General features: G+C 41.5%; 1 protein-coding gene across 2 annotated transcripts in view; it reads left to right on the forward strand.

Moving 5' to 3' along the window:
* The window catches only part of EGFLAM (EGF like, fibronectin type III and laminin G domains), a 475,563-nt gene that overhangs the window by 446,471 nt on the left and 1,769 nt on the right, over nucleotides 1-27,323 (forward strand). For both annotated transcript variants that reach the window (XM_030193055.1, XM_030193056.1), the window contains 3 exons: nucleotides 7,675-7,818; nucleotides 11,197-11,280; nucleotides 19,820-19,923. In XM_030193055.1, coding sequence (XP_030048915.1) covers nucleotides 7,675-7,818; nucleotides 11,197-11,280; nucleotides 19,820-19,923 — 332 coding nt within the window. The remainder of the gene's footprint in view (nucleotides 1-7,674; nucleotides 7,819-11,196; nucleotides 11,281-19,819; nucleotides 19,924-27,323) is intronic.

The raw sequence follows: 27,323 nt of genomic DNA on the forward strand, positions 1-27,323 counted from the left end.
CAGAGCTAAAGGTGTAAATGTGCTATGAAGTCTCATGCTTAGATGTGGCATGGCATGAAAAACATAGAGCATGGTATTAAGAAATGGAAGTCTTCATAGTACTTTACCTTTATTTGAGAAAATGGTATTCAGTAGACCTACATCAAAGGACATTAGCAGTTCTTTGGTATTTAAAGTAATTGAGCAAATGTGATTGATAATAAGAAAAGATATGTGTTTTAAATCATATGGCATGGTAAGCTATGACCAAAGCATAAAAGGTGTGAGCAAAAGCATTGTGACCACTGTCATAACATTTCACTTTCTGCATATTATTGTAAAATGGATATTTGTGATAGGAGTCACTGGCCAGGAAGAGGATCTAGGTGTAATCGTTGACACATTGAAATCCCTCTGCTCATTGAACAGTGGCAGTGAAGAAAGCAAATAGAATGTTAGGTATTATTAGGTAAGGAATGGAAAGCAAAAATGAGGATGTTATAATGCTTTTGTATTGCTCCTTGGTGCAACCACACCTTGAATACTGTGTGCAATTCTGGTCACCACATCTCAAAAATATAGTGGAATTAGAAAAGGTACAGAGTAGGGCGACAAAAATGATGAAGAGATTGGGACGACTACCCTTTAAGGAAAGGTTAAAGTGGTTAGGGCTCTTCAGTTTGGAGAAAAGATGGCTGAAGGGAGTTATGATAGAGGTGTATAAAACAATGAGTGGAGTGGAACGGGTAGAGGTGAATCACTTGTTTACTCTTTCCAAAAATACTAGGACTATGGGGCATGCAATGAATCTACAAAGTAGTAAATTTAAAACAAATTGGAGAAAATATTTTGTTACTCAACATGTAATTAAACTCTGGAATTTGTTGCCAGTGAATGTAGTAAAAGCAGTTAGCTTAGCAGGGTTTAAAAAAGATCTGGATATCTTCCTAAAAGAAAAGTTTATAAACCATTATTGAAATGGACTTGGGAAAATCCACTGCTTATATCTAGGATAAGCAGCATAAAATATATTGTACTGTTTTGAGATCTTGCCAGGTACTTGTGACCTGGACTGGCCACTGTTGGAAACAGGATACTGGGCATGATGGACCTTTGGTCTGTCCCAGTATGGCAATGCTTATGTTCTCATGTAAAAAAGAGGAAAGAAAAGTGGTTGCCAGAGGCCAACTTCTATATCTGCAATGCAAGCAAATTAGGAAGGAGAAACACCTTACTACTGGAGATACAAGGATAGGGATTACAATGAGTCAGCAGTAACAATTATCGTCAATGGCAGACAGCAGCTGCAAAAGTCTGCAGATCATCTAATGCACACTACCTATATTAGGGTTGCGCAGCGCTGTACAATTTAACATAGAAGGACAGTCCCTGCTCAAAGAGCTTACAATCTAATGGACAAATGTGCAGTCAAAATGGGGCAGTCTAGATTTCTTGAAAGGTAAAAGGTTAGGTGCCGAAAGCAACATTGAAGAGGTGGGCTTTGAGCAAGGATTTGAAGATGGGTAGGGAGGGGGCTTGGCGTAGGGGCTCAGGAAGTGAACTGTGAACTGACCAGACGTTGCCCAAGTGAAAAGGTGGCCATGAAGCAAAGTGCGTAAACAACAATGACAAGCCAACACAAATCTTCCAAGCAACATTTGCCACCATGGATCCTGCAGTACAGCCTTATCTTCCAACAACAGCATCTCTCAACCAGTCAAACAAGTGCTCAGTGAAGACCATACAGAATCATCTACACTGGGAGGTTTGACTGTTCCTCCAGAGTTCACATCGACTCTTAATAGGGAAACTTTTCTTGTGAAGAACTCAGATGTTGGATCCAATAAAGTCCTTCTCTTTACAATGGTCACCAATGTTCGAAAGCTAAGTGAGGCTCAGTACTAGATTATGGATTATACTTTCAAAATATCTTCCACCATCTATACTCAATTGTATTCTATTCACACTTCAGCTGGCCCTGATGACAGAAGCCCCAGTCCTTTCTCTTCCTTATGGTCTCATGTCACGTAAGTCCCATGAATATTACAAAACACTATTCCAGGATTTGAATGATTTCACTGCTGATAACATCACATTGAAACCTTCTATTATTACTTCTGATTTCAAGCAAGTGGCCATAAAAGCTTCTGGAGAATAATTCACAGAAACAAATCATAATTGTTGTTTCTTAACCATCTAGGACAAAGCATCTACTGGAAGACACAGGGACTTAGACTTGCTAATAAATATGGAACAAAAGAGGATTTCACATCAAAATCTGGTAGTTTGAAGCACAGGCATTTCTATAACCAACTGAAATTACACCAGCTTGGCTTGAGTTGATACAAGAACTTCCTGTACAAGCAGACAACCAATGGTTTGATGAAAATTATATTTGTGGATGGGTACGCAGAACTCTGTTACCAGCAGCTCTGATCACCTCCATTGTTCCCTCCCTGTTTTTGGCCACTTAATGCTTGTGTTGAGCTGGGTAGAATACAATTGAAGCTTGGCATTAAAGACTCGAAGTACTGGTCAGTCGTGCTCATGTTGGTGTCTTTAAATGGATTATTGAATTGCAGAAGGAGCAGCAAGATGTGGAAGGCCACATTGAGTGCATTATATAGCATGAGCAATATCAAAAAATCCCCAGAAAAACAATGAAAAACACCATGATGAACAGATGCTTTCCATATTTGCTCAAAGACCCTCCTACAACACTTTAGATTTCATGTGTGGCATAGTGCATAGTCTACAATTTTAATTTAATTAGCTGTTATAATTTTAATCCAGTACTGACATTACACACATAATTCTTGAGAACTTGTATGTGTGTTGTTTCTGCATATATACTTGATTTTAAACTGAAGTCCATTAAACCAAATGTCTCATCAGACCAATTATCTTTTAGGCCAATTTATCATTAGCCATTGTGTCCATTAGATGAACTGTAAATAGACCAGGGCAGTAGCTGTACAGGGCATGTTTCCAGCTTGGGATGCTCCTGAGATCTAGCATAGGGGAGTGGCAGACTATCATAGGTACTGTTTTTGCAAGATTTAAACTCACCCTATTTGCTATCATCGAATGCATTACTGCCTATAAGCAGTGCTTAAGCTTGTCCATGGCTAGGGAGAAATAAGAATTTAAAAAAAAAGTCATTAATATAGTTACAATATTGAGCATTAAATTCACAGAATTATTGACAGACCAAAACCAGATGAAGATTGAACAATTGGGCTGATAGAGCAGATCCCTGTGAAAAACTGGCCTTCAATGACATTATGACAGAAAAGGATTCCGATACACGAAACTGATGATGCCGGCCTAAGCCAAGATAGCACTGTACCTGTCAGACTAAAAAATTCTATATGCTCCAATAGGATTTGGTGATGTTAAATGCATCAAAAGCAGAAGATTTTATCAAACAGAACTAAGCAATTTTGTCGCATTGCATCTGTGGTAAAAAGCAAAAGTGTCTTGGTACTATGTGTTTGGTGGAAGCCATATTAAGAAGGGTCCAATCTTGTTCAAAAAGATCAATTGGATTAGGACCGGTCTCTCAATGATCTTTGTTACAACAGAAAGGGTAGAAATAGGCTAGTACAGTATGACGCCGATTATCCATAAGTCCAATTATCCGGACCAGTTTGGCCATAGTGGGAACATGTCCACCCACATCACCCCCATCTCATTTCTCTCACTTGTGGCCCATTATCCGCCCCTTCCCCCTTGTAAACCTTCAAGGTAGAGCAACAGTACAGTACCTTCCCAGCCAATCATCCTCATGGTCCGTGCAGTCTGCTGCAGGAAATGACTTAAACAGCAGCAGGGATGCAGCAGAGAAAAACTTGGCCCTTTCCTTTTCCTGCCCTTTTGTTTTTCTCCTGATTCACACACAGCAGAGAAAAGCCTTGCCCTTTCAGATTGTGGGGGTGTGGCAGAGAAAAGCCTTGCCATTTCAGCTTGCGGGGATGTGGCATTGAAAAGCCTTGCCATTTCAGCTTGCAGGGATGCGGCAAAGAAAAGCCTTGCCCTTTCAGATTCACACAATAAGAGCAGGGCATGTTAAAAGACAAAACTGACATTGTGGAGAAATTAAGAAACTGAGCGTTGGGGAAAAATTTAGCAGAAGAATATAGTATAGAAACATCAACAATATCTGACAGAAAAAGACAAAATGATTCTATTGTAAACTACATCTCAGTTCTTGAAAAAGACGAAGAGAAAAACCATTAAAAAGTCACCTATTGAATAGGTAGATAAAGCTGTATATCTTTGGTTCCTGCAAAAAAAGATCATTTTGCCATCCAATTTCTGAGCCGCTAACTGAAAAGGTGATGTTTTTCAATAAGCAAATTCAGGGGGATACAGACTTCAAAGCCAGCATTGGATGGCTTTGAAATTTCAAGCACCGCCACAGAATAAAGCAAATTGAAAACCAAAAACGTTCCGCAAATTTACCAGAAGCTAATGACTTTCTTGCTCAATTTAATGACCTTTTCAAGAACTATGACCCTGATAGTGTTTATAATGCAGATGAAATGGGTCTAAATTGGAAATCACTCCCCATTACATCACTGGTTAGTTGCAAGGAGCTATGTGCTCCTTGATTCGTCATCCAAAGAACATGCCACACTGTTGCTTGGAGGAAACGCAACCAGTAGTCATAAGTTGAAGTTATTGCTGATTGGTAGTTGGATAGCACCAGAGGGCTCAGAGACTCATTTTTCAGCAAAGAATGAACAGTAGCAATTTTTAAAGAGTAGAAAGAATACCATGTCTAAGAGAGGAATTGACAATGGCAGTGAAGGCCAGAGAGATTTCATTACCCAGTTGTTGCAAAATTAGTGGAGAGCAATGATCCTGATTTAAAAAAAAGAAAAAGTAGTAGGATTCAAACTGCATAATGCCCCCTTAATCACATCTTCAGAAACTCATAAAAATCAAACCAGGTATATTCTCATAGAAGCCTGCTAGTGAACCTCAGTTCTGTTTTGTTGGAGAGCCTCCTTTAGGAGTAGATAGATGTTTCCTTTTGATTCTAATTCTGCATGTTATATCAATTAGTAGTTTTATTAATTTAGAATTTTTTCTATTAAGAAATGTACTAAGATTACCAGTTCATTTCATTTCAAATAGGCCACTATCTCCCAGATTCTATATAGTGCAACTTGTGTGTGCAAATCCGGTCATATTCTGGATTTGTGCATGCAACTTAATTAGCTTAGCAAGCCCATCAGTGCCGATAATTGAATTTAACAAGAAATTATTGACACTAATTGGCATTAATTAGAATTTCCATGCACAAATGTCTAAGCATATTCTATAAAGTGAGGGGGGGGCATGGCCATAAGTAGGGCATGGTCATTCCTAGAAATTACCCGCACTGTTATAGAATATGCCCGTTCCGTTGGTAATTTAGGCTTCAACATTTACACCAGGTTTTTATTGGCATAAATGGCTGCCACTAAATATAGTTGCAGAAAACAGGTTTGGGCTTATTCTATAAACTAATCCTCGATTTAGGCGTATTGTATAGACCATGCCTAAATTAAGGTGCAGTTTATAGAATATGCCTAGGCGTATTTTTTTCAATGCCAATTATTTAGGCATGATATATAGAATCTAGCCTTATATTGCCAATGTATAACAAAGACTTTTGTTACTATGGACCTTGACCAGAATTTGGTAAGGTAAGGAAGCAATTTAAGAGTATCATTTTTGTTGAATTTGAATACAAAAGAAGCTACACCACAATAATCTTGTAAACCAAAATGGTAGGAGATAGCATGAATTGCTTATCATCATACAGGTTCAATAAGAAAAACAGATTTGATCTCAGGAATCTCAAGAATAATTCTGTCTCATCTCAGAATAATTCTGTCTCTAGATCATTGCTCTTATCTCAAATAATTGAAAAGACTGGATGACTCCATGGATTGTCAAAGGGTTACATCCTTTCAAATTTAGATCACCAATTCAAATCCTATTCAGGTGAGGTTTGATCTTTTCATGATCTAGGGGAAACATCCCAGTGCTCTAATTTCACTTACTAGTATTCACTTCCATCAAAAGTGTCATCATGACTAGTCACTTCCATCAAAAATTAGTAGCTTATCCAACTTTCTGGATGAATTATCATTTTTATTCAACTTTACTATTGGGCTTTCTTTCCATCAGTTAAAGGCATCTAATCTCTGATAGCTCGTTTACATATCAGGCTGGTAAACTATGGAACTCAATACCAGAAAAAATAAACTAGAGATAGGCCAGTAGCTACCTAGCACTGACAAATTCAATAAGTTATGGTACAAAACCCCTGCTCTTATCCCTTTTGACTACCGCCTTATGTGGATTCAGTTAGGGGGCGAAGGCATATTTATCATTTTTAATAGGTATTTGATACTGTGAATTATGTAAGGTTGTTTGCATTGAGGAGAAAAGTCCTTTAGAGATTCAAATCTTATTTGATAGCAACAACAAGTCTGATGCAGGCTGGAGTTGTTTGAGTGGGTATCTCTGCATTCAGGGGTTCCAAAGGACTTGTCCCTTTTTGCCCTACTTCTCAACGTATATTTGCAGCTTCTTTGTCAGGTTTTGCACTTTATGAATACAGATATTAGGAATGATGCTGATGACATCATGTTGTTTTATTCCTATCCTTGATCTAAATTCTCTAGATTCGGTAAGAGTTGAACTTTTGCAAACTGTGTCTGTTTGGCTGCTTGATAACAATTTGCCAAGATGGATGCATTGTTTGTATCCAATGATTCTTCCTTTGTTATACCTGCTTTTTTTCATTGTTCTTTAATAAAAAGTCCGGTGCAGTCTGAAAAATATCTTGGGGTAATCTTAAATATACTATTGGATATGCACACCCATGTGAAGCATGGTGTGGACACTGATTATGGAAAAGTATGAATGCGCCATTGTCTCAAGAATTATCTACAGCCTAAAGATTTTCACATGAACTTACAAGCTTGTGTGTCTTCACATGAAGTATTGTAATTCTTTATTGGTGGGCATTCCTGTATCTATGATGAAGGCTTTATAAATGGCACAAAATGTTGCTGTACCGAACATCTGTTGACTATTGCTAAAAAGTCTGAGCACATTACACGTGATTTGGGGTTACTTCACTGGTTTCTGGTTGATCAACATGTGAAGTTTAACATGTGGCTGAGCTTGGTATTAATTTATCTGTATGTCAGCTTTGCCAAAGTTTGTATACGTTCAACAAGTATTGCTGATGATACCATCCTTGAAGTCCTCTGTTCCCCAGTATGTTTGGTCTCATGCATTCTTAATTGTTCTATTGTTATGGAATTCTTTGTCTTAGACAGTGTCTCATGCATTAGATGTTCAAGTATTTAGAAAACTATTGAAAGAAATTTTATTTAAGGAAGCTTTCACTTGCTGATTAGGGTATTAGTTAATATAATTACCTGATGATTTTGTCCTTGTTTTAGGTTATATATGCCTGTTTTAATTGTCCTATAATATTACTGATGTTTTTGTAATCCATTTAGGAGTGTTGATTTAAGAGAGAGAAATATTTTAAATAAATAAAGTGCTGCCACTTCACCATCTTTCAGGAGCACTACTAGAACTTCTTTAAAGTAAAGTAATTAACAAGTAGCAACCTGCATAGCTCCTTAATAGCCTTTGATACATTTGCATTATTTTTTGTAGACTTTCAGGATCAAGATCGAATATATTCATGAGGTTCAAATCTACAGTAAAGGATGGCTTGCTACTGTGGAGGGGGGGCAGTCCGATGAAGCCTAACAGCGACTTTATCTCTCTGGGTCTGCTGAATGGAACTTTAGTATTCAGGTGACTGATGATTATTTCCTTTTATATTTTTTTTCTGTAAACAACAAAAGCAGCACAGCACTGGATTGCAACATAATGCTAAAATGTTAAAATCCCGATACACTGGAGAGCTGTTTTTTAGAGAAGGGGGAGGAGTGCTAGAGAGCTTGCTGCCAGATGGAAGTACAACAGATCTGCTTCCTAAGGAGCATGTTAAAATAAGTAAAACCTGCAAAATAATAACTGTTGTCAGATCTAATTACAATAAAAAGTAGCATATGGCTAGTATTAAATTGGACAAAACAGAAAGGAAGTAACTTTTCAAGTAAAACATGGAGTCAAAGAATTCAAAAATGAGTCCCCATCGCTACTGTTGGAAAGAGAACATAAACTTTTCATAAAACATATGCAAATGCTAGGGATACTAATGAAAGAGAATCACGTTCAACTAAAGAAATTCAAATTAGATTGGCTTCTCTTTCAGAAGCATGGATGAATTGGAAGAAAAGACTTCCTTACTGGTGGATGCTGTGACACTGCTGTGGAACAAAGTCAAAATCATTGCTGAACTGAAAAAAGGCTTTAAAGACATGCCTGTCAATATTTCAGTCCACAATGGTCAGTGTTTTTTAACAATGCTGGCTGCTGTGGGCTGAATTGGAGCCAGATATTCAGTGCCAGGCCATATCCAGCTCCTAGCACTGAATATCCAGGTTTTGGGGGGGGCCCCCAGAAGTTATTCAGGTACTACCAATATTCAATAGGCGGTACCCCAATAGGTAGCTGATTAATATAAGACAGCCTTTTTCCTGTTCTAAGTTAACTCGATAGCTATCCACATACCACTGAATATCAGTAGTGCCCGGATAACTCCTGGGTCCACTCCAACTCTGCTCCTGCACCACCCTGGCACTAACCAGAGAGCAACGTGGTAATCAGAGCAGATATTCAGTAGCACTCGACTAAGTACCACTAAATGGCTACTCCCAATGTACACAATGGTATTTAACTGGGCAGGACCCCTTCCTGCCCGGTTAAGTAGCACCGAATTTCAATCCCATAAATAATAAGAGTCAGCAAAACAATTTTAAAATTAAATGATTCCAGAGGAAATGGAAAATAAGCCAATGAAATTTATGGAGGTGGTTTTGCCAAAGCCATACTATTCAAACACAATATCCCCCAGATTCTATAAAGGTTGCCCAAATTTGGGTGTGATCCTGAGATGCACGTGCAACTTAATTAGTTAATGATCCATTAACAAGCAATAATTGAACACTTACAATCAATTATTGACATAAATAGCACCAATTAGAAGTTGCACGTGCATCTACCTCTACCTGCGCTCTATTCTATAACACTCTGTGCCCAAATCCCTTGTCGCAACCCAAAAGTGGATGCAGCCATAGGAGGGGCATGGGCAGGTCAGGAGCATTCCAAACACTTGGGCACAGTGTTATAGAATACTAGGGATGCGTGCCCAGATTGCACGCCAGGACTTACACCTGGCTTCAGCAGGCGTGTATCCTCACATCCAAAGTTGGACATGGGAATCAGCGCTACATGCTTTTTTATAAAGGGTGCTTAGCCGGGAGCATTCTTTATAGAATAGTGCTGAGCACCATTTACTGAATCTGGCCCTTTATGTTTGTTTATTTGTTGAGTATTTGATATACAATTTGAATTCTTCAAACTATGGGAATTCAATTGGACTAATACTCAAGCAACACATGTTAAAGGCCACACATTAGACCTATTCACATACAAACTCTCTTCTAACCATACTTTTACAATAACAGATACAAATTGGTCTGAAGTACCATGGTCAGATCATTTTAAATTAAATATATCTATGCATTGGCGGATAAAAAAATCTGATCCAGAAGCAGGAACGACAAACTTTCACCACAAGGGGTCAAATCAATCCGATATTTTTTTGGCAGAAGTTCTATGCGAATGACTGGACTACTCAAACTGATTCCAACCAATACCTTCTAAATTGGGATAACAGATGCAAATACATACTTGAAGCAATAGCACCATTACAAATAAAAACATCACGAAGACATAACTCACTTCCTTGGTTCAACGATAAGCTGAAAAAATAAAAAACTCAAACAAGAAGACTCGAACGTGCATGGAATAAAATGAAAAATGAACAAACGTTCACCGCGTGGAAACTAATGTTAAGGAAATACAAATACACCATCAGACAGACTAAAAGGTCATTCTATAAATCCAAAATTGGACCACATTACAAAGATTTACACAAGTTATTCCAATCTGTTCATAACCTACTAGATGTTACGCCGGTCACCTCAACTAATTCTGATACTCCATCAGCAAATGATCTAGCCACTTATTTCAATTAAAAAATCATCAAATTAAGATCCACCTTATCAACTAACTCTTCTAATTACGAAACATTTATTGATTACTTAGACCCAATTACTGACGAATATCCGGCTGACCGAATATGGACAAATTTCAACTCCCTAACTGAGGATACAGTCACCCAAACGATCAATAGATTTACCAAATCCCATTGTAAACTAGATGCTTGCCCTAGTCATTTAATAAAATCTGCTCCTTAACGTTTTTTAATCTATCTCACCTCCTATTTAAACCATATGTTCTAACATGGATCCTTTCCTGCTGACAAAGGTAATATATTACTTACTCCAATCCCCAAAGACCAGAAGAAAAAATTAAATGACATAACTAACTATCGCCCAGTTGCATCCATCCCTCTTGTAGTCAAATTAAGTTGTTTAGTTACTAAGCTTTCCATTAAAGATTACTTGAGTAAATTCTCAGTATTACATGTGTCCCAATCCGGATTTCGTGCTAATCCCAGCATTGAAACAGTTCTTATAACACTCCTAACTAAATTCAAACAAATTATCGCAGCTGGCAATAATGTTCTACTCCTCCAATTCGACATGTCTAGTGTGTTTGACATGGTTAACCATGGTGTTCTATTAAACATCCTTGAATACTTTGGACTGGGTGGAAATGTATTGAACTGGTTCTACAAATTCCTAACTGTAAGATCTTATCAAGTGATATCTAAGTCGACCATTTCCTCACCATGGAGACCTGGATGTGGAGTGCCTCAGGGCTCGCCGCTTTCACCAAATCTCTTTAATGATGTTGCCACTAGTGTGCAGCCCATTTTCAGGTCACACCCTCCAAAAAGGGAGTTTCAGATATTTATTTTTAATGGAACATGCTATCTGCTACTTTATACAATGATATTCTCAGTATGCTAGTTTGTTTCTGACAATGAGACTCTAAAACTTTTAAGGCAGAATAAAGCCAGTGGTGCATAAAGAAAAATGCCCTCTTTAAAATCATGAAAGGCAATGTTTTTATTTCATTTTTTTTTAAATATTCCAGCTATAACCTCGGCAGTGGTGTGGCTTCCATTCTCTTAAATGGGTCTTTCAATGATGGCAGGTGGCATAGAGTCAAGGCAGTTCGGTAAGTTTATTTTCTTTTACCCATAGGTCATCTTAGTTTTCAAATTCAACACAAACAATTCTCAAAAAGAGGGGAGAACTGTGTAAATCATCAATCATGCTATCTACAGAAAACACTTGTTATAGTTGAGCAACTTCGTTTTTGTTGTCAACAAGCAGGACTGAGTCAGGCGCATAAGTGAGTGACTCCCAAGCTTAGGGCTGCTCAGCAATGTATTGCCTTAGTCTTTGGAGCATCAAGTGCAAGAGTTGTTAGTTAACAAGGACAGATTGGCCAGCACTACTTGACTGAAGGCATTGTCCTGTGCTGAAAACTGGTCCAATCAGTAGTTTATGTTTATTAATTATTTAGTATACCACGTCCAATGAAAATCTAAAGAGAAGACCAGTTAGCTCTCCTGCAGACAGTTGTAAATAAGGCAAATTTCAAGAAAGCTACTGTAGCTCTAATTTGATGAGATTTGACCTTGGTTCTAAGAGGAATATGTACTTGTTCATAGTAGAATTGTGTGCAAGAGGCCAGCCAGTTTGCTAAGGTTCTTTTTGCAATTGGCGTCACAGTTCTATTTGTATCAAATGAAACAAGTACTTGAGTTGAGTTTCCAGACTGAAGCATTTTCGTTGTAGTAGAAAGCCCCTTTACAATCTACAGTATGAAGGACTTTCTTTTGAATATTTGAAAGAGGATTCAGAAGCACTCTCTTTTTATTCAGATGAAAAGGCTTTATAACCTTTGGCAAAAACTTGAGATTTATCCAAAGGATGGCTTTTTGCTGATGAAAATGGAGATGTGGTAGATACATTACCAATGCCTGAAGCTCACTAAGTAAAAAAAAAATTCTGTCTTTTCTTCAAGTCAACATGATTCCCCAAGAGGGAATACAAGGAGCATCTGCTAACTTGGAGTAGACATCTTCATATAAACCTGAATTCTCCGAGGACAAGCAGGCTGCATGTTCTCACATGTGGGTTGACGTCCTCATCGGCCCAGGAATCAGCACTTTGCAAGCAAAATATAAAAAATGTTTGCCAGAGTCGCACGGGCACCAATTTCCCACCCGCCGTGCAAACACGTTCCTCAGTTTTCTTTTCTCCACGTTGAGGTGTACTAGAGTTTTTTCTGCGCTCCTCTCAGGCCCCGGAAATAGTATTCATTCATTTTGTGGCTTTTTGCCTTCTTTTCTTTTTTACAAAATTCTACAGTTTAATAAAACAAAACAAAATTTCCCGTAGTTTCTTTATTTTTGCCCCTTTTAAAGTTTCTTTTGTTTTCAACGGGTTGTTCCCTTCTTTTTGTGCCCTTTTTTCTTTTAACAGGCACAATCGCGTCTTTTGATTTCGCAGAAGCCGTTTTTCCTTCCAAGTAATCGAAGACACCCAGTGGCTTCAAATGTAGTACTCGGTGCAACCAGACCATCTCAGGTGCCGATACCCTTGCCTGGTGCATCTAGTGCCTTGGGCCTGACCCAGAGGCTTAGCCAGACTTCGGTGGGAGGGGGGTACAGAGCCCGAGGAGGGGGGCACATTTTAGCCCCCCCCCCAGTGCTGCCGACCCCCTCCCCGGCTGCCGCCGCCGCCACCAACTTTGACCCCCCCCCCTCCCGCCGCCAACTCTCCCCCGCTTCCGCCAACGCTTACCTTTGCTGGCGGGGGACCCCAACCCCTGCCAGCCAAGGTCCTCTTCTTCCGGTGCAAGGCTTCGTTCTGTTTCTGTGAGTCTGACGTCCTGCACAAAGGTAGGCGATGGCGGGTTGGCGGCAGCAGTGGGGTTGAGAGGGTCGTCGGCAGGGGGGTCCAGGGCCGCTTGTAGTCTGTGTCTTCGTATGAAGAAACGGAACCAAGCATCTCGAGAAGCCCAACAAGAAAAGCTTTTTGGGGCTCGGTCTGGTCCTTCGACATCATCATCTTTATCAAGGTCGGCGTCGTCGACATCAACTTCGAGGGAAGCATCGACGTCAGGAGCAGAGATAATGGCTGCTGAAAGACCTATTCACCTCCAACCCCCCTTCACTTTCCCCCCAGACTCTGGCTGAGTTCTTTAATGATAAGGTTCACAAGATTAAACTTGAATTCTCAACCAGGTCACCTCCACCTCTCCTTCCCTTAGTCCATTCTCTCAACCCTCCAAACCCCTGCCTCCTTTTCTTCCTTTTCTGAAATCACTGAAGAGGAAACTACACATCTTCTTTCCTCCTCGAAACTAACTACCTGTTCCTCTGATCCTATTCCCACCCATCTACTTAACACCATCTCTCTTACTGTCATCTCGTTTATCTGTCATATCCTCAATCTTTCACTGTCCACTGCGACTGTGAGGCATTGAGTGGGTCTCCACCTGCCTCGAGGCCTCCTGTTATGCAGGACCCCTGGGACTGACCTTCGTCGGACCCGGCCCCAAGGAGGTGTGAGGATTCCACGTCCTCCTCGGTACCGGCCTGAAGTTTAGGTGGTCATGTATTGTTTTCACTGCATACGGGAGTCCATTCCATAGTTGTGCGCTTATGTAGGTGAAGCTAGATGCATAAGTTGTTTTGTATTTTAGCCCTTTGCAGTTTGAGTAATGTAGTTTTAGGTATGATCGTGCTGATCTGAGTCTGTTTCTAGTTGGTAGATCTATGAGGTCTGTCATGTATCCTGGGACTACACAGTAGATGATTTTGTGGACCAATGTGCAGATTTTGAAGATGATCCGTTCTTTGATTGGGAGCCAGTGCAGCTTTTCTCGAAGGGGTTTAGCACTTTCAAATCGTGTTTTACCATATATCAGTCTGGCTGCTGTGTTTTGGGCAGTCTGGAGTTTTTTTGTGAGTTGTTCTTTACATCCCACATAGATTCCGTTGCAGTAATCTGCATGGCTTAGGACCATTGATTGTATTAGTTTACGAAAGGTATCCCTCGGGAAGAAAAGTTTTATTCGTTTGAGTTTCCACATTGAGTAGAACATTTTGGCTCTCGAAAGTGAGGTTGCGGTCAATTGTGACTCCGAGTATTTTTAGGCTGTCTGAAATAGGGAGTGCGTGTCCTGGGGTGTTTATGGTTGCTGGTTTGTAGTTATGTTGAGATTAGAGGATAAGGTAGTGTGTTTTTTCAGTGTTCAGTTGGAATGAGTTTGCCCAAGAGTCCATGATGTTCAGGCCATCATTGATTTAATTGGTTATTTCAGTCAAGGCATGTCTGAAGGGAATGTAGATTTATTTATTTATTTATTTTATTGCATTTGTATCACACATTTTCCCACCTATTTGCGGGCTCAGTGTGGCTTACAATACATTGTAAATAATGGAAATACGATTTGTTACAATTCAGTTATGGATTACATTGTGAGAATTTAAGCGAAAGCAGAGTCAAGGTATCGTTAGGGAATATCATCTGCATAGATGAATATCATCTGCATAGATGAATGGGTTAAGGCCTCGATTGGATAAGGACTTTGCCAGTGGGATCATCATCTCACTGCAAATGAAAACTGCTTATAAGTGTTTAGCTTTCCTAACCTAGATGCTTCACTACATGCACTGTTTAGCTTCCCTGACCTAGATGCTTCACTGCATGCACTGTATATATTGTATGTGGTTTTTTGTTCCTCTTCTTTATGCATTGCATGTGGTTTTTTTGTTTTTTTAGTTTTGTTTTTTTTGTTCCTCTTCTTTATGCACTGTTTACAGGGACCCAGTAGTAGACACCATGCAGTAGATATACCGCACAGATTGTACTTTACATCATATGTACTGTTACTGTAGAAATCGCTGTAGTGTCTTTACTGCTGACATGCACCCCAGCAAAATCCCCTTAACCATCTACTGTCTCATCCTACTAACACACTTACAGACGATCCACGACACATATTACAACAACTTCACAACTTACGAATCACACACCACACATGTACAAATCATGCCCTCACAAAACAACAACAAAGTCCACAACAATCCGCACACCTACAGACATCTACAAGGGATGACGAAAAAAGAAAACACCAAATCCACATATCAAGGAAACAGACAACTGATAAAAATCACCACAAACCCGAACTCAAAGGAGCAATACCAATTAATACAAATAGGTTACTCTAATGCTAGATCAATAATCGAAAAAACCACAACAATGACTGACTGGATAACAGCAGATCACCTTGACTTCCTTCTCATTAACGAAACCTGGATTCACGACTCCAAAGACCCAATAATCCTAGAGCTCTGCCCACCAGGGTACAAAATTACCCATTGGACAAGTAGTGAATTGTGTTTGGTAGATTAATGCGATGCCTCCACCTCTCTTTTCCAATCTGGTCCAGTGAGTGATTTTATAATCTGGGGGGCATAGTTCAAGTATTATGGGGTCCTTTAGATTGTGGATCCATGTTTCACTGATGAAGATAAGATTGAGGTTTTCTGAATGAATCCAGTCTGATATTGTTGTTGTTTTGTTAACTATGGACCTAGCATTAATGTAACCCACTTGGATATTTTGGTATTGGGCTGCTAGGTTTGATGTTGTGTGGATTCTTGTAAGTTGTCGTTCATTGGATAGTGTCTGTTTGTGGTGATATTTCCTTCCATTGCGTTGATAATGATCGTAATTGGATAATCTTCCTTTACTTTGGTGAGTATCAGATTGGTGGAGTGTGGAGTGTTTGATCAGTCTTTGGTGGTTTTGAAGGATGGGTATGATATTGTATTCTGTAAGTGGGATGGATAGTGTTAGGTGGGCCTTTCAGGTGCTGTGGAGGACTTGCAGCTCATCTGCATATCCTTTACAGTCTTCTCCCAGGTGACTCCCAGGTCCAGTCCGATCCACTCAGGGCCTCCGCTCTAGGTGCCGGCATTTTTCTCTTTACATCTGTTTTTCTCCCAGTTACTACTTATGGCTCCAGTACACTTTTTCTTCTGGGCACTGTCCCTTCCTAATTTGTTTCTCCATCTTAAACCACTGTACACTGCAGGAACACATTGTCCACCATCTGTATTCATCATCTCGTTTTTCCTCTTCCTTTTTCTCAGCTCTCAACCTTAAACATTTCCTTCCTTCTATTCATCCATCTCCTTTCTATCTGAGTACATCTTGCCGTCGTCGTACCTCTCCTACTCTTCTCCATACTCTCTTACTCCTGCTCTCCGCTGGGGACATTAATCCCAATCCTGGTCCTCCACATCAGCTCTCATCCTATTTGTGCAGGTCACACCGTGATATCTCCAATCTAATTTCTGTTCCTCTCCTCCCCCCTTCTTCCATGCCTTTCTCTTGCACTCTGTGGAATGCCCGCTCTGTCTGTAACAAACTTTCCTACATCCATGACCTCTTTATCTCTCGTACACTCCATCTGCTTGCCCTAACTGAAACTTGGCTTTACCCTGAAGACTCTGCTTCAGTTGCGGCCCTATGCCATGGAGGTTATCTTTTCTCCCATACTCCTCGCCCAGTTGGCTGCAGAGGTGGTGTCAGGCTACTACTTTCACCCTCTTGTAGATTTCAACCTCTTCTTCTACCTCAGTCTCACTGTTTTTCTTCCTTCGAAGTCCACTCCATCCATCTATTTGCTCCTCTGCCTCTCCGAGTAGCAGTCATTTATCGACCCCCTGATAAGTCCCTCTCTTCCTTTCTTACTGACTTTGATGCTTGGCTTTCCTTCTTTCTTGAACCTTCATCTCCTTCCCTCATTCTTGGGGATTTTAACATTCATGCTAATGATCCCTCTGACTCTTATGCTTCACAGTTTCTTGCTTTAACATCCTCTTTCAATCTTCAACTGTGCTCCACCGCCCCCACTCACCAGAACGGCCACTGTCTTGATCTTATCCTCTTCTCAAACTGCTCACTCTCCAGTTTCTGTGCCTCAACTCTTCCCCTCTCTGACCATCATCTGATAACTTTCACACTTAAACACCCTCCTCCCCAGTCCCGTCCAATCTTAACCAATACATATAGGAATCTTCAGGCTATTGACCCTTCTACTCTGTCCTCCAATGTTTCAAATCTCTTCTCTACCACTATGTTATCCAAGTCTGTCAATGAGGCTGTCTCTTCCTATAATACTATTCTCTCCTCTGCTCTGGATTCACTCCTCTCATTCCCCGTTCTGTAAAACGTACCAAACCCCAACCTTGGCTGACCTCTAGAATCCGCTACCTACATTCCTGTGCCCGCTCTGCCGAACGCCTTTGGCTGAAATCCCGTGCCCATGCTGACTTCATACATTTCAAATTCTTGCTGACCTCCTTCCAGTCTGCTCTTTTACTTGCCAAACAGGACTATTACATCCAGTTGACTAATTCTCTTGGCTCAAACCCTCGTCGTCTCTTTGCCACACTGAACTCTCTCCTCAAAGTGCCTTCACCTCCAACCCCCCTTCACTTTCCCCCCAGACTCTGGCTGAGTTCTTTCATGATAAGGTTCACAAGATTAAACTTGAATTCTCAACCAGGTCACCTCCACCTCTCCTTCCCGTAGTCCATTCTCTCAACCCTCCAACCCCTGCCTCCTTTTCTTCCTTTTCTGAAATCACTGAAGAGGAAACTACACATCTTCTTTCCTCCTCGAAACTAACTACCTGTTCCTCTGATCCTATTCCCACCCATCTACTTAACACCATCTCTCCTACTGTCATCTCGTTTATCTGTCATATCCTCAATCTTTCACTGTCCACTGCGACTGTTCCTGATGCCTTCAAACATGCTGTAGTCACACCACTTCTTAAAAAACCTTCATTGGACCCTACCTGTGCTTCCAACTATCGCCCCATCTCCCTCCTCCCTTTCCTATCCAAGATACTTGAACGTGCTGTTCACCGCCGTTGCCTTGACTTTCTTTCATCTCAAGTTATTCTTGATCCACTTCAATCTGGCTTTCGCCCCTTCATTCAACTGAAACAACGCTTGCTAAAGTCTCCAATGATCTGTTCCTAGCCAGATCCAAAGATCTCTATTCTATCCTCATCCTTCTCGATCTATCTGCTGCTTTTGACACTGTTGATCACAGCCTACTCCTCGATACGCTGTCCTCACTTTGATTCAGGGCTCCGTTCTTTCCTGGTTTTCTTCTTATCTCTCCCAGCGTACCTTTGGTGTATACTCTAGTGGATCCTCTTCTACTATCCCACTGTCAGTTGGTGTACCTCAGGGATCTGTCCTGGGACCTCTTCTCTTCTCCATCTATACTTCTTCCCTTGGTACTCTGATCTCATCCCATGGTTTTCAGTATCATCTTTATGCTGATGACTCCCAGATCTACCTCTCCACACCAGAAATCTCAGCCAAAATCCAGGCCAAAGTATCATCCTGCCTGTCTGATATTGCTGCCTGGATGGCTCAGCACCATCTGAAACTAAACATGACCAAGACTGAGTTTCTTATCTTTCTCCCTAAACCAACCTCTCCTCCTCCCCCATTCTCTATTTCAGTGAGTAACACTCTCATCCTTCCTGTTTCATCAGCTCGTAACCTTGGGGTCATCTTCGACTCCTCCCTCTCCTTCTCTGCACATATTCAACAGACTGCTAAAACCTGTCGTTTCTTTCTCTATAATATCAGCAAAATGCGCCCTTTCCTTTCTGAGCACACTACCAGAACCCTCATCCATGCTCTTATCACCTCTCGCTTAGACTATTGCAACTTGCATCTCACAGGTCTCCCACTTAGCCATCTCTCTCCTCTTCAATCTGTTCAAAATTCTGCTGCACGACTAATATTCCGCCAGGGTCGTTACGCTCATATTAGCCCTCTCCTCAAGTCACTTCACTGGCTTCCTATCCGTTTCCGCATACAGTTCAAACTCCTCTTATTGACCTATAAGTGCATTCACTCTGCACCTCCTCAGTACCTCTCCACTCTCATCTCTCCCTGCATTCCTCCCAGGGAATTCACTGGGTAAATCTCTCTTATCTGCACCCTTCTCCTCCACTGCTAACTCCGGACTCCGTTCCTTTTATCTTGCTGCACCATATGCCTGGAATAGACTTCCTGAGCCGGTATGTCAAGCTCCATCTCTGACTGTCTTCAAATGTAATCTAAAAGCCCACCTTTTTGATGCTGCTTTTAACTCCTAACCCTTGTTCACTTGTTCAGAACCCTTATTTTATCATCCTCACTTTAATATTCCCTTATCTCTTGTTTGTCCTGTTTGTCTGTCCTAATTAAATTGTAAGCTCTGTCGAGCAGGGACTGTCTCTTCATATTCAAGTGTACAGCACTGCGTATGTCTAGTAGGGCTATAGAAATGATAAGTAGTAGTAGTAGTCAGTGTGAGGGAGTAGATTGCTAGTAGATTATCTCTAGTCCAAGCATCAACTAGAAGAACATTATTATTTATCAGTGCTAAAGTTCCATCAAAATATTTAATGTTAGACATAAGAGAAGACTACCATCTGCACAAGACAGTACAAAAATTCCTAATTTAGTCAGAACATCTCCTAAAACTTTCAAGTAAATGTTAAATAACAAGAGAGAAAATGGCTGCAGCTGTGTGTTAAAAAATACATGCTTGCCACTATTTTGGCCTGAACTTTCTTTATATGTGTGTTGAATATCTTTTAATTTCCACTTCAGTGATGGTCAATCTGGAAAGCTAACTGTGGATGACTATGGGGCCAGAACAGGTAAATCACCAGGAACGATGCGACAGCTGAACATCAATGAAGACCTGTATGTTGGTAAGTGACCACAGTTTGTGTTGGATTAGTTTTACTCAGAGAAGACATTCAATTATGTACATAAATAGATCAATATTAATCCTGGGGAAATTCTTGCTGTGCAGAAATTCAGCACAGGTACAGCATCAGCAGCTCTCCTCACTCTTTCTCCCTCCACCACAGAGCTTGTGCAGCAAGAGGAGGAAGTGAACAGGTGTGCATCGGGCTGCTTCTTCCTCCTTTGCCAGCCTAAACCTGTCTGTTCATTTGAATTGCAGGACAATATGGAAGCCCACATGGTTCACATGAGCAGTTGGGCCTAGGATGACACAGAAGGAGGAGGCAGCTTTATGTGCAGTGGGCCTTTCTCATCCTGTTGCTGCATAATTAGGACAGGGAGGGAAGGCAGACCAAGTTTAAATGGGGTAAATACCAGAGAGGGTGGGGATCACTGGAGCAGGTTGGAAAGGGAGGCTTTGATGGAGGGAGAGAACAAGGCTGAATGTGTGCCATGGGGTTGAGAGGCAGCAGAGCAAGGTGAGTGTGCCACGGTGATTGGTGAGGGAAAGGGAAATTGGACTTGATATACCGCCTTTCTGAGGTTTTTGCAACTACATTCAAAGCGGTTTACATATATTCAGGTACTTATTTTGTACCAGGGGCAATGGAGGGTTAAGTGACTTGCCCAGAGTCACAAGGAACTGCAGTGGGAATCGAACTCAGTTCCCCAGGATCAAAGTCCACTGCACTAACCACTAGGCTACTCCTAGTGGACAAAGTTGGGCATAAAAAGCTGAGACTGTGTCATGGGGATGGGAGGGGACAGAGAAAGCAGAATATGCCATGCGGATGGAAGGGCAGAGAAAACCAAGTGTGACATGGAGATTTGGGAGAACAGGGAAGTGAAAACTGAGAGGGTACCATGGAGATAGAGGAGTGGAGCAGAGAAAGCTGAGTGTGCATTGGGAGTGGGGGGGGGGGGGAGGTCAAAGAAAGCTGAGGATATGCCATGAGGATGGGAGGGGGGAAAGAAAACTGGGTGTGCACCATGGGGCTAGCAGGGGGCAGAGAAAGCTGAGATTGTACCATGGGGGTGGAGGTGGGACAGAGCAAGCTTACAATGTGTCGCTACTGTGGGGGGGATCAAGTTTTAGAGCGTGCCATGGAGGGCAGTGGGGGAGAGAAACAATGAAAGCCAGGGAGTGGAGAAGGAAGAATGAGGTGCGAGTGTATGATTGGTAGGAAGGAAGAATGAGGTGCGAGTGTATGATTGGTGGGGAGGGAAGAATAAGAGGTAGGAGTGTGTGCCTTGGGGAAGGGAAAATAAGAGGTGGAGGTGTGTGCCTGGGGGAGGAAGAATGAGAAGTAGGGGTGTGTGGCTGGGGATAGAAAGAGTGAGAGTTGGGGATATTGCATGCAGGAGAAGACTTTAGGGGCATCTTGCTAGGAGAACTGCAGTTGGAATTAGAGATGGAACTGGGTGGCTGGAGCCCAAGGAAGGAAAAAGCAGATGAGGAAATTCTGTATAAAAAATGTAAAATTCTGTGCAAAAGTTTTGAAAATCTGGTGTACAATATTTTAGAATTCTGCAAAATTCTGCATAATGTATTTACATAGTAACATAGTAGATGACGGCAGAAAAAGACCTGCACAGTCCATCCAGTCTGCAAAACAAGATAAACTCACATGTGCTACTTTTTGTGTATACCTTACCTTGATTTGTACCTGTCCTTTTCAGGGCACAGACCGTATAAGTCTTCCCAGCACTATCCCCCCTCCCAACCACCAGCCCTGCCTCCCACCACCGGTTCTGGCACAGACCGTATAAGTCTGCCCAGCACCATTTCCACCTCCCGCCACCGGTTCTGCCACCCAATCTTGGCTAAGCTCCTTAGGATCCATTCCTTCTGAACAGGATTCCTTTATGTTTATCCCACGCATGTTTGAATTCCGTTACCGTTTTCGTTTCCACCACCTCCCGTGGGAGGGCATTCCAAGCATCTACTACTCTCTCCGTGAAAAAATACTTCCTGACATTTTTCTTGAGTCTGCCCTCCTTCAATCTCATTTCATGTCCTCTTGTTCTACTGCCTTCACATCTCCGGAAAAGGTTCGTTTGCAGATTAATACCTTTCAAATATTTGAACGTCTGTATCATATCACCCCTGTTTCTCCTTTCCTCCAGAGTATACATGTGCAGGTCCGCAAGTCTCTCCTCATACGTCTTGTAACGCAAATCCCATACCATTCTCGTAGCTTTTCTTTGCACCGCTTCAATTCTTTTTACATCCTTAACAAGATACAGCCTCCAAAACTGAACACAATACTCCAGGTGGTGCCTCACCAACGACTTATACAGGGGCATCAATACCCCCTTTCTTCTGCTGCTCACACCTCTCTCTATACAGCCTAACAACCTTCTAGCTACAGCCACCGCCTTGTCACACTGTTTCATTGCCTTCAAATCCTCAGATACTATCACCCCAAGATCCCTCTCCCCATCCGTACCTATCAGACTCTCCCCGCCTAACACATACGTCTCCCGTGGATTTCTACTCCCTAAGTGCATCACTTTGCATTTCTTTGCATTGAATTTTAATTGCCAAACCGTAGACCATTCTTCTAGCTTCCGTAGGTCCTTTTTCATGTTTTCCACTCCCTCCGGGGTGTCCACTCTGTCACAGATCTTAGTATCATTCGCAAATAGGCAAACTTTACCTTCTAACCCTTCGGCAATGTCACTCACAAATATGTTGAACAGAATCGGCCCCAGCACCGATCCTTGAAGCACTCCACTACTCACATTTCCCTCCTCTGAGCGAATTCCATTCACCACCACCCTCTGGCGTCTGTCCGTCAACCAGTTCCTAATCCAGTTCACCACTTCGGGTCCTATCTTCAGCCCATCCAATTTATTTAAGAGCCTCCTGTGGGAGTGGAGGAGTGGCCTAGTGGTTAGGGTGGTGGACTTTGGTCCTGGGGAACTGAGGACCTGAGTTCAATTCCCACTTCAGGCACAGGCAGCTCCTTGTGACTCTGGGCAAGTCACTTAACCCTCCATTGCCCCATGTAAGCCGCATTGAGCCTGCCATGAGTGGGAAAGCGTGGGGTACAAATGTAACAAAAAAAAAAAAAACTGTGTCAAAAGCTTTGCTGAAATCTAAGTAGATTACATCCATAGCTCGTCCCTGATTCAATTCTCCTGTCACCCAATCAAAGAACTCAATGAGACTCGTTTGGCACGATTTCCCTTTGGTAAAACCATGTTGTCTTGGATCTTGCAACTTATTGGCTTCCAGGAAATTCACTATCCTTTCCTTCAGCATCGCTTCCATTACTTTCCCAATAACCGAAGTGAGGCTTACCAGCCTGTAGTTTCCAGCTTCTTCCCTATCACCACTTTTGTGAAGAAGGACCACATCCGCCATTCTCCAATCCCTCGGAACCTCTCCCGTCTGCAAGGATATATTAAACAAAGCTTTAAGAGGACCCGCCAGAACCTCTCTGAGCTCCCTCAATATCCTAGGGTGGATCCCATCCGGGCCCATGGCTTTGTCCACCTTTAGCTTTTCAAGTTGTTCATACACAGTCTCTTCCGTGAACAGCGCTCTATCCACTTCAATCTCATTTGTACTTTTTGCAGTCCATCACGGCCCTTCTCCAGGATTTTCTTTTGTGAAAACAGAACAGAAGTATCTATTTAGCAAATTTGCTTTTTCTTCATCATTATCCACATAGCGGTTCGCAGTATCTTTTAGTCTCACGATTCCCTTTTTAGTCATTCTCCTTTCACTAATATACCTGAAGAAAATTTTGCCACCCCTCCTTACATTTCTAGCCATTTGTTCTTCCGTTTGCGCTTTCGCCAGACGTATCTCTCTCTTGGCTTCTTTCAGTTTCATCCGGTATTCCTCCTCGTGTTCCTTTTCTTGAGTTTTTTTTTATTTCTGGAACGCCAACTCTTTAGCCTTTATTTTCTCAGCCACTTGCTTGGAGAACCATATCGGTTTCCTTTTTCTCTTGCTTTTATTTACTTTCCTTACATAAAGGTTCGTGGCCCTATTTATAGCTTCTTTCAGCCTGGACCACTGTCCTTCCACTTCTTGTATTTCCTCCCATCCCATCAGCTCCTTCCTCAGGTATTCCCGAATTTTACTAAAGTCAGCATGCTTGAAATCCAGGACTTTGAGTTTTGAGTGGCCACCCTCCTCTTCAGCCGTCATATCAAACCAAACTGTTTGATGGTCACTGCTGCCCAGGTGGGCACCCACTCGGACATTTGACACATTATCCCCATTTGTGAGTACGAGATCTAGCATCGCTCCCTCCCTCGTGGGTTCTGTCACCATTTGTCTGAGCAAAGCACTTTGAAAAGCATCCACGATCTCTCTACTTCTTTCCGATTCCGCAGACGGAACCTTCCAATCTACATCCGGCAGATTGAAATCTCCCAACAACAGCACCTCTCTTTTCTTCCCCAACATTTGAGTAGCAGCGATCAGATCTTTATCTAGTTCCTCCAATTGTGTCGGGGGTCTGTAGACAACACCCACGTGGACAGAGGTTCTATCCTCTCTTTTTAAGGTGATCCATATCGCTTCTTCCTTTCCCCAGTTCCCTGTCATATCAGTCACTGTATTTGTAATGCTTTTGTGTAGAAGTCCCCCAGGAGTAACACATATTTTTTTCACAGTGTCCAGAAAAAACAAGACCCTTACATAGTTTCAAAATACTGTGCAATTGTTTAAACATTTAGAGGCCCTTTTACTAAGCTGAGGTAAACACCAATGGACTGGACGAGTAGCTTAATATTTAGTACAGCAGGCTTTGATCCTGTCAACCTGGGTTCAATTTCCACTGCAGCTCCTTGTGACCTTGGGCTAGTCATTTAACCCTCCATTGCCCCAGGTACAAAAAACTAGATTGGGAGCCCCCTAGTGACAGAGAAAGTACCTCTATATAATATGTACAGCGCTGAGTACATCTAGTAGCGCTATAGAAATGATTAGTAGTAGTAGTACATGTGTTTACCGCAGCAGAAAAGGGATTACCATGGGACGTGCTCAGGTGTCCCACGATAAATTTTAGATGTGCACATGCTACCCATGTACTAAAAAATAGAATTTATCTTTTAGCTCTTGGCGTGTCTGGAGGCAAAGAGTAGACTTGTTCTGTGCTAATTGGTTAGCGCAACTACTTTGCCATGTGTTAACTGATTAGCATATGAGTCCTTACTGCCTACAAAATAGGTGGTGGTAGGGGCTCACGAGCTAATGGTCATGCGCTAATAGGAAAATTAGTGCATGGCAATTAATAGAGAAAATAGAAAATGCTACCATTTTATCCCTATAGTAAAATGGCCTTAGTGCACGAGAATGACCCATGTAAGGAAGCACTAAGGCCGCTTTTCACCACAGTTTAGTAAAAGGGCCCCTTAATATTACCTTTGAAAATACATTAGTATAATGGCTTTTTTCTTGGCTAATTCATAATTTGTGTTCAGTGTCCTTCTTCAACTTTGACACATTCACAAAGTCCTCGATGCCACTGAGCTGTTGGCTCAATGAATTCTGAGGTTTCATTAGGAGTTCAACTGTTTTGCGAACTTGATGCATTGGAGCTCCATCCTGTTGAAAATTAAAGTACTCGGAAATGTCTTGAATTGCAGGCAGACATTTCTGCTGCAGTAGGGCATTTTTGGGTTATTTGGAAAACTGTTGGGGATCCTGTTTTTTCTGGACAACATGCAGGAGGCAGCCCAAATAAATGCCACAGTTGGTGGTGACTTTGGATATTCAATGCTGGGCCATTTCTGGTGACTGTCATTGAACATCCTTTTTTTTTGGGGGGGGGGGGGGCGGTGCTGGCTCAAACTTAACCAGTTAAGAGGTCCTTTTACAAAGACACACTAAAGTGGCCTGCGCTACTTTTAGCTCATGGTTTTCCTGCACGCTCTGGCCACCTCCTAGCGCATCTGCATAAATGCTGAAATTCTATTTATGGCATTAATTGCCAGGCGCTAAGATCCAAATTAGCGCCTGACCGTATACCACGTGAGCCCTTACTGCCTCCTGTTTACTTGGTGGTAAGGACTCATTCACTAATCCTGTGGTAATTGGACAGCACACGCTGCTGATTACTGCCAGGAATGCCACCTGTGGTAGAAAATATAAAATTATTTTCTACCGCGGGAAACTTCATGCGCCAACTTTGAAAGTACTGCCGGGCTCCTGCGCTACCGGTAGGGCTGACTTTGCATATGCGCTACCCACATAGTAGCCTTACTACACCTTTGTAAAAAGGCCCCTAAGTGAATATTCAGTGCTGGCTGATTAAGTTTATAGCAGCCAAAGATAGGACTGCTATTTAGGCGGTACAATTTGGCCATTAAACGTAGCTGGATAGTGCTTGAATATTCGCAGATAGCCAGCTATATCATGAAATATAGCCAGTTAGCTGCTATGCACTAAACACAAATATTCAACAGAGATAACCATCTATCTCCCGCTGAATATTAGGAGTTAGCCAGCTAAATGCTATTTAACCGCCAGAAGCCCTTCCTGGCCAGTTAAATAGTGCTGAATATCGACCAGCATGTGTAGATATATATATATATATATATATATATATATATTCATTCCCAAAGGCTCATGGCTTTAGAGAATTACAGATCAAGCATAGTCAAGAAAACAATTACAAATCATTCATAATTAAATCCATGATAAATAAAATAAAAATAATGCTCAGTAGTATACAGAACCAACCAATATGGTTATGAATTAATAGCTATGATTAATACAAACATCAATACTACAACTAAAACAAAACTATACATGACAGGCTCCTCTATAACATTACATTTGATACTTCTAGGCTGCATATATTACTACTACTACTTATCATTTCTATAGCGCTACTAGACGTACACAGCGCTGTACACTTGAATATGAAGAGACAGTCCCTGCTCGACAGAGCTTACAATCTAATTAGGACTGACAAACAGGACAAACAAGAGATAAGGGAATATTAAAGTGAGGATGATAAATAATAAGGATGATAAAATAATAAAATTTAGATCAGCGTGGCTTACATATGAAGAATAGAGCATAACCTAGATCACAGAACATCCCAAGAACATTTAAACTCAGCAAAATGCAAACTATTACAATATAGACAGGTCTTCAACATTTTGTGGAAGGTCAGATAATTAGTCTCATGACGTATGTTTAGTGGTAGCATAGTCCACCACTTTGCTGCTTGGTAGGGGAACAAGGTGGAAAACTCTTTTATACAAGCAACACCCTTAGGCGAAGGGAGCTGAAGAGCAACATAATGTCTTGAGTTTTTTCAAGAGTTCTTTCCACCTACTGCAATTAAAGGTAGCATATATTTTGGGGCCTATCCATATATAATCAGAAACA

This window comes from Microcaecilia unicolor, chromosome 2 (genome assembly GCF_901765095.1).
Source record: "Microcaecilia unicolor chromosome 2, aMicUni1.1, whole genome shotgun sequence".
In the NCBI taxonomy this organism is placed as follows: Eukaryota; Metazoa; Chordata; class Amphibia; order Gymnophiona; family Siphonopidae; genus Microcaecilia; species Microcaecilia unicolor.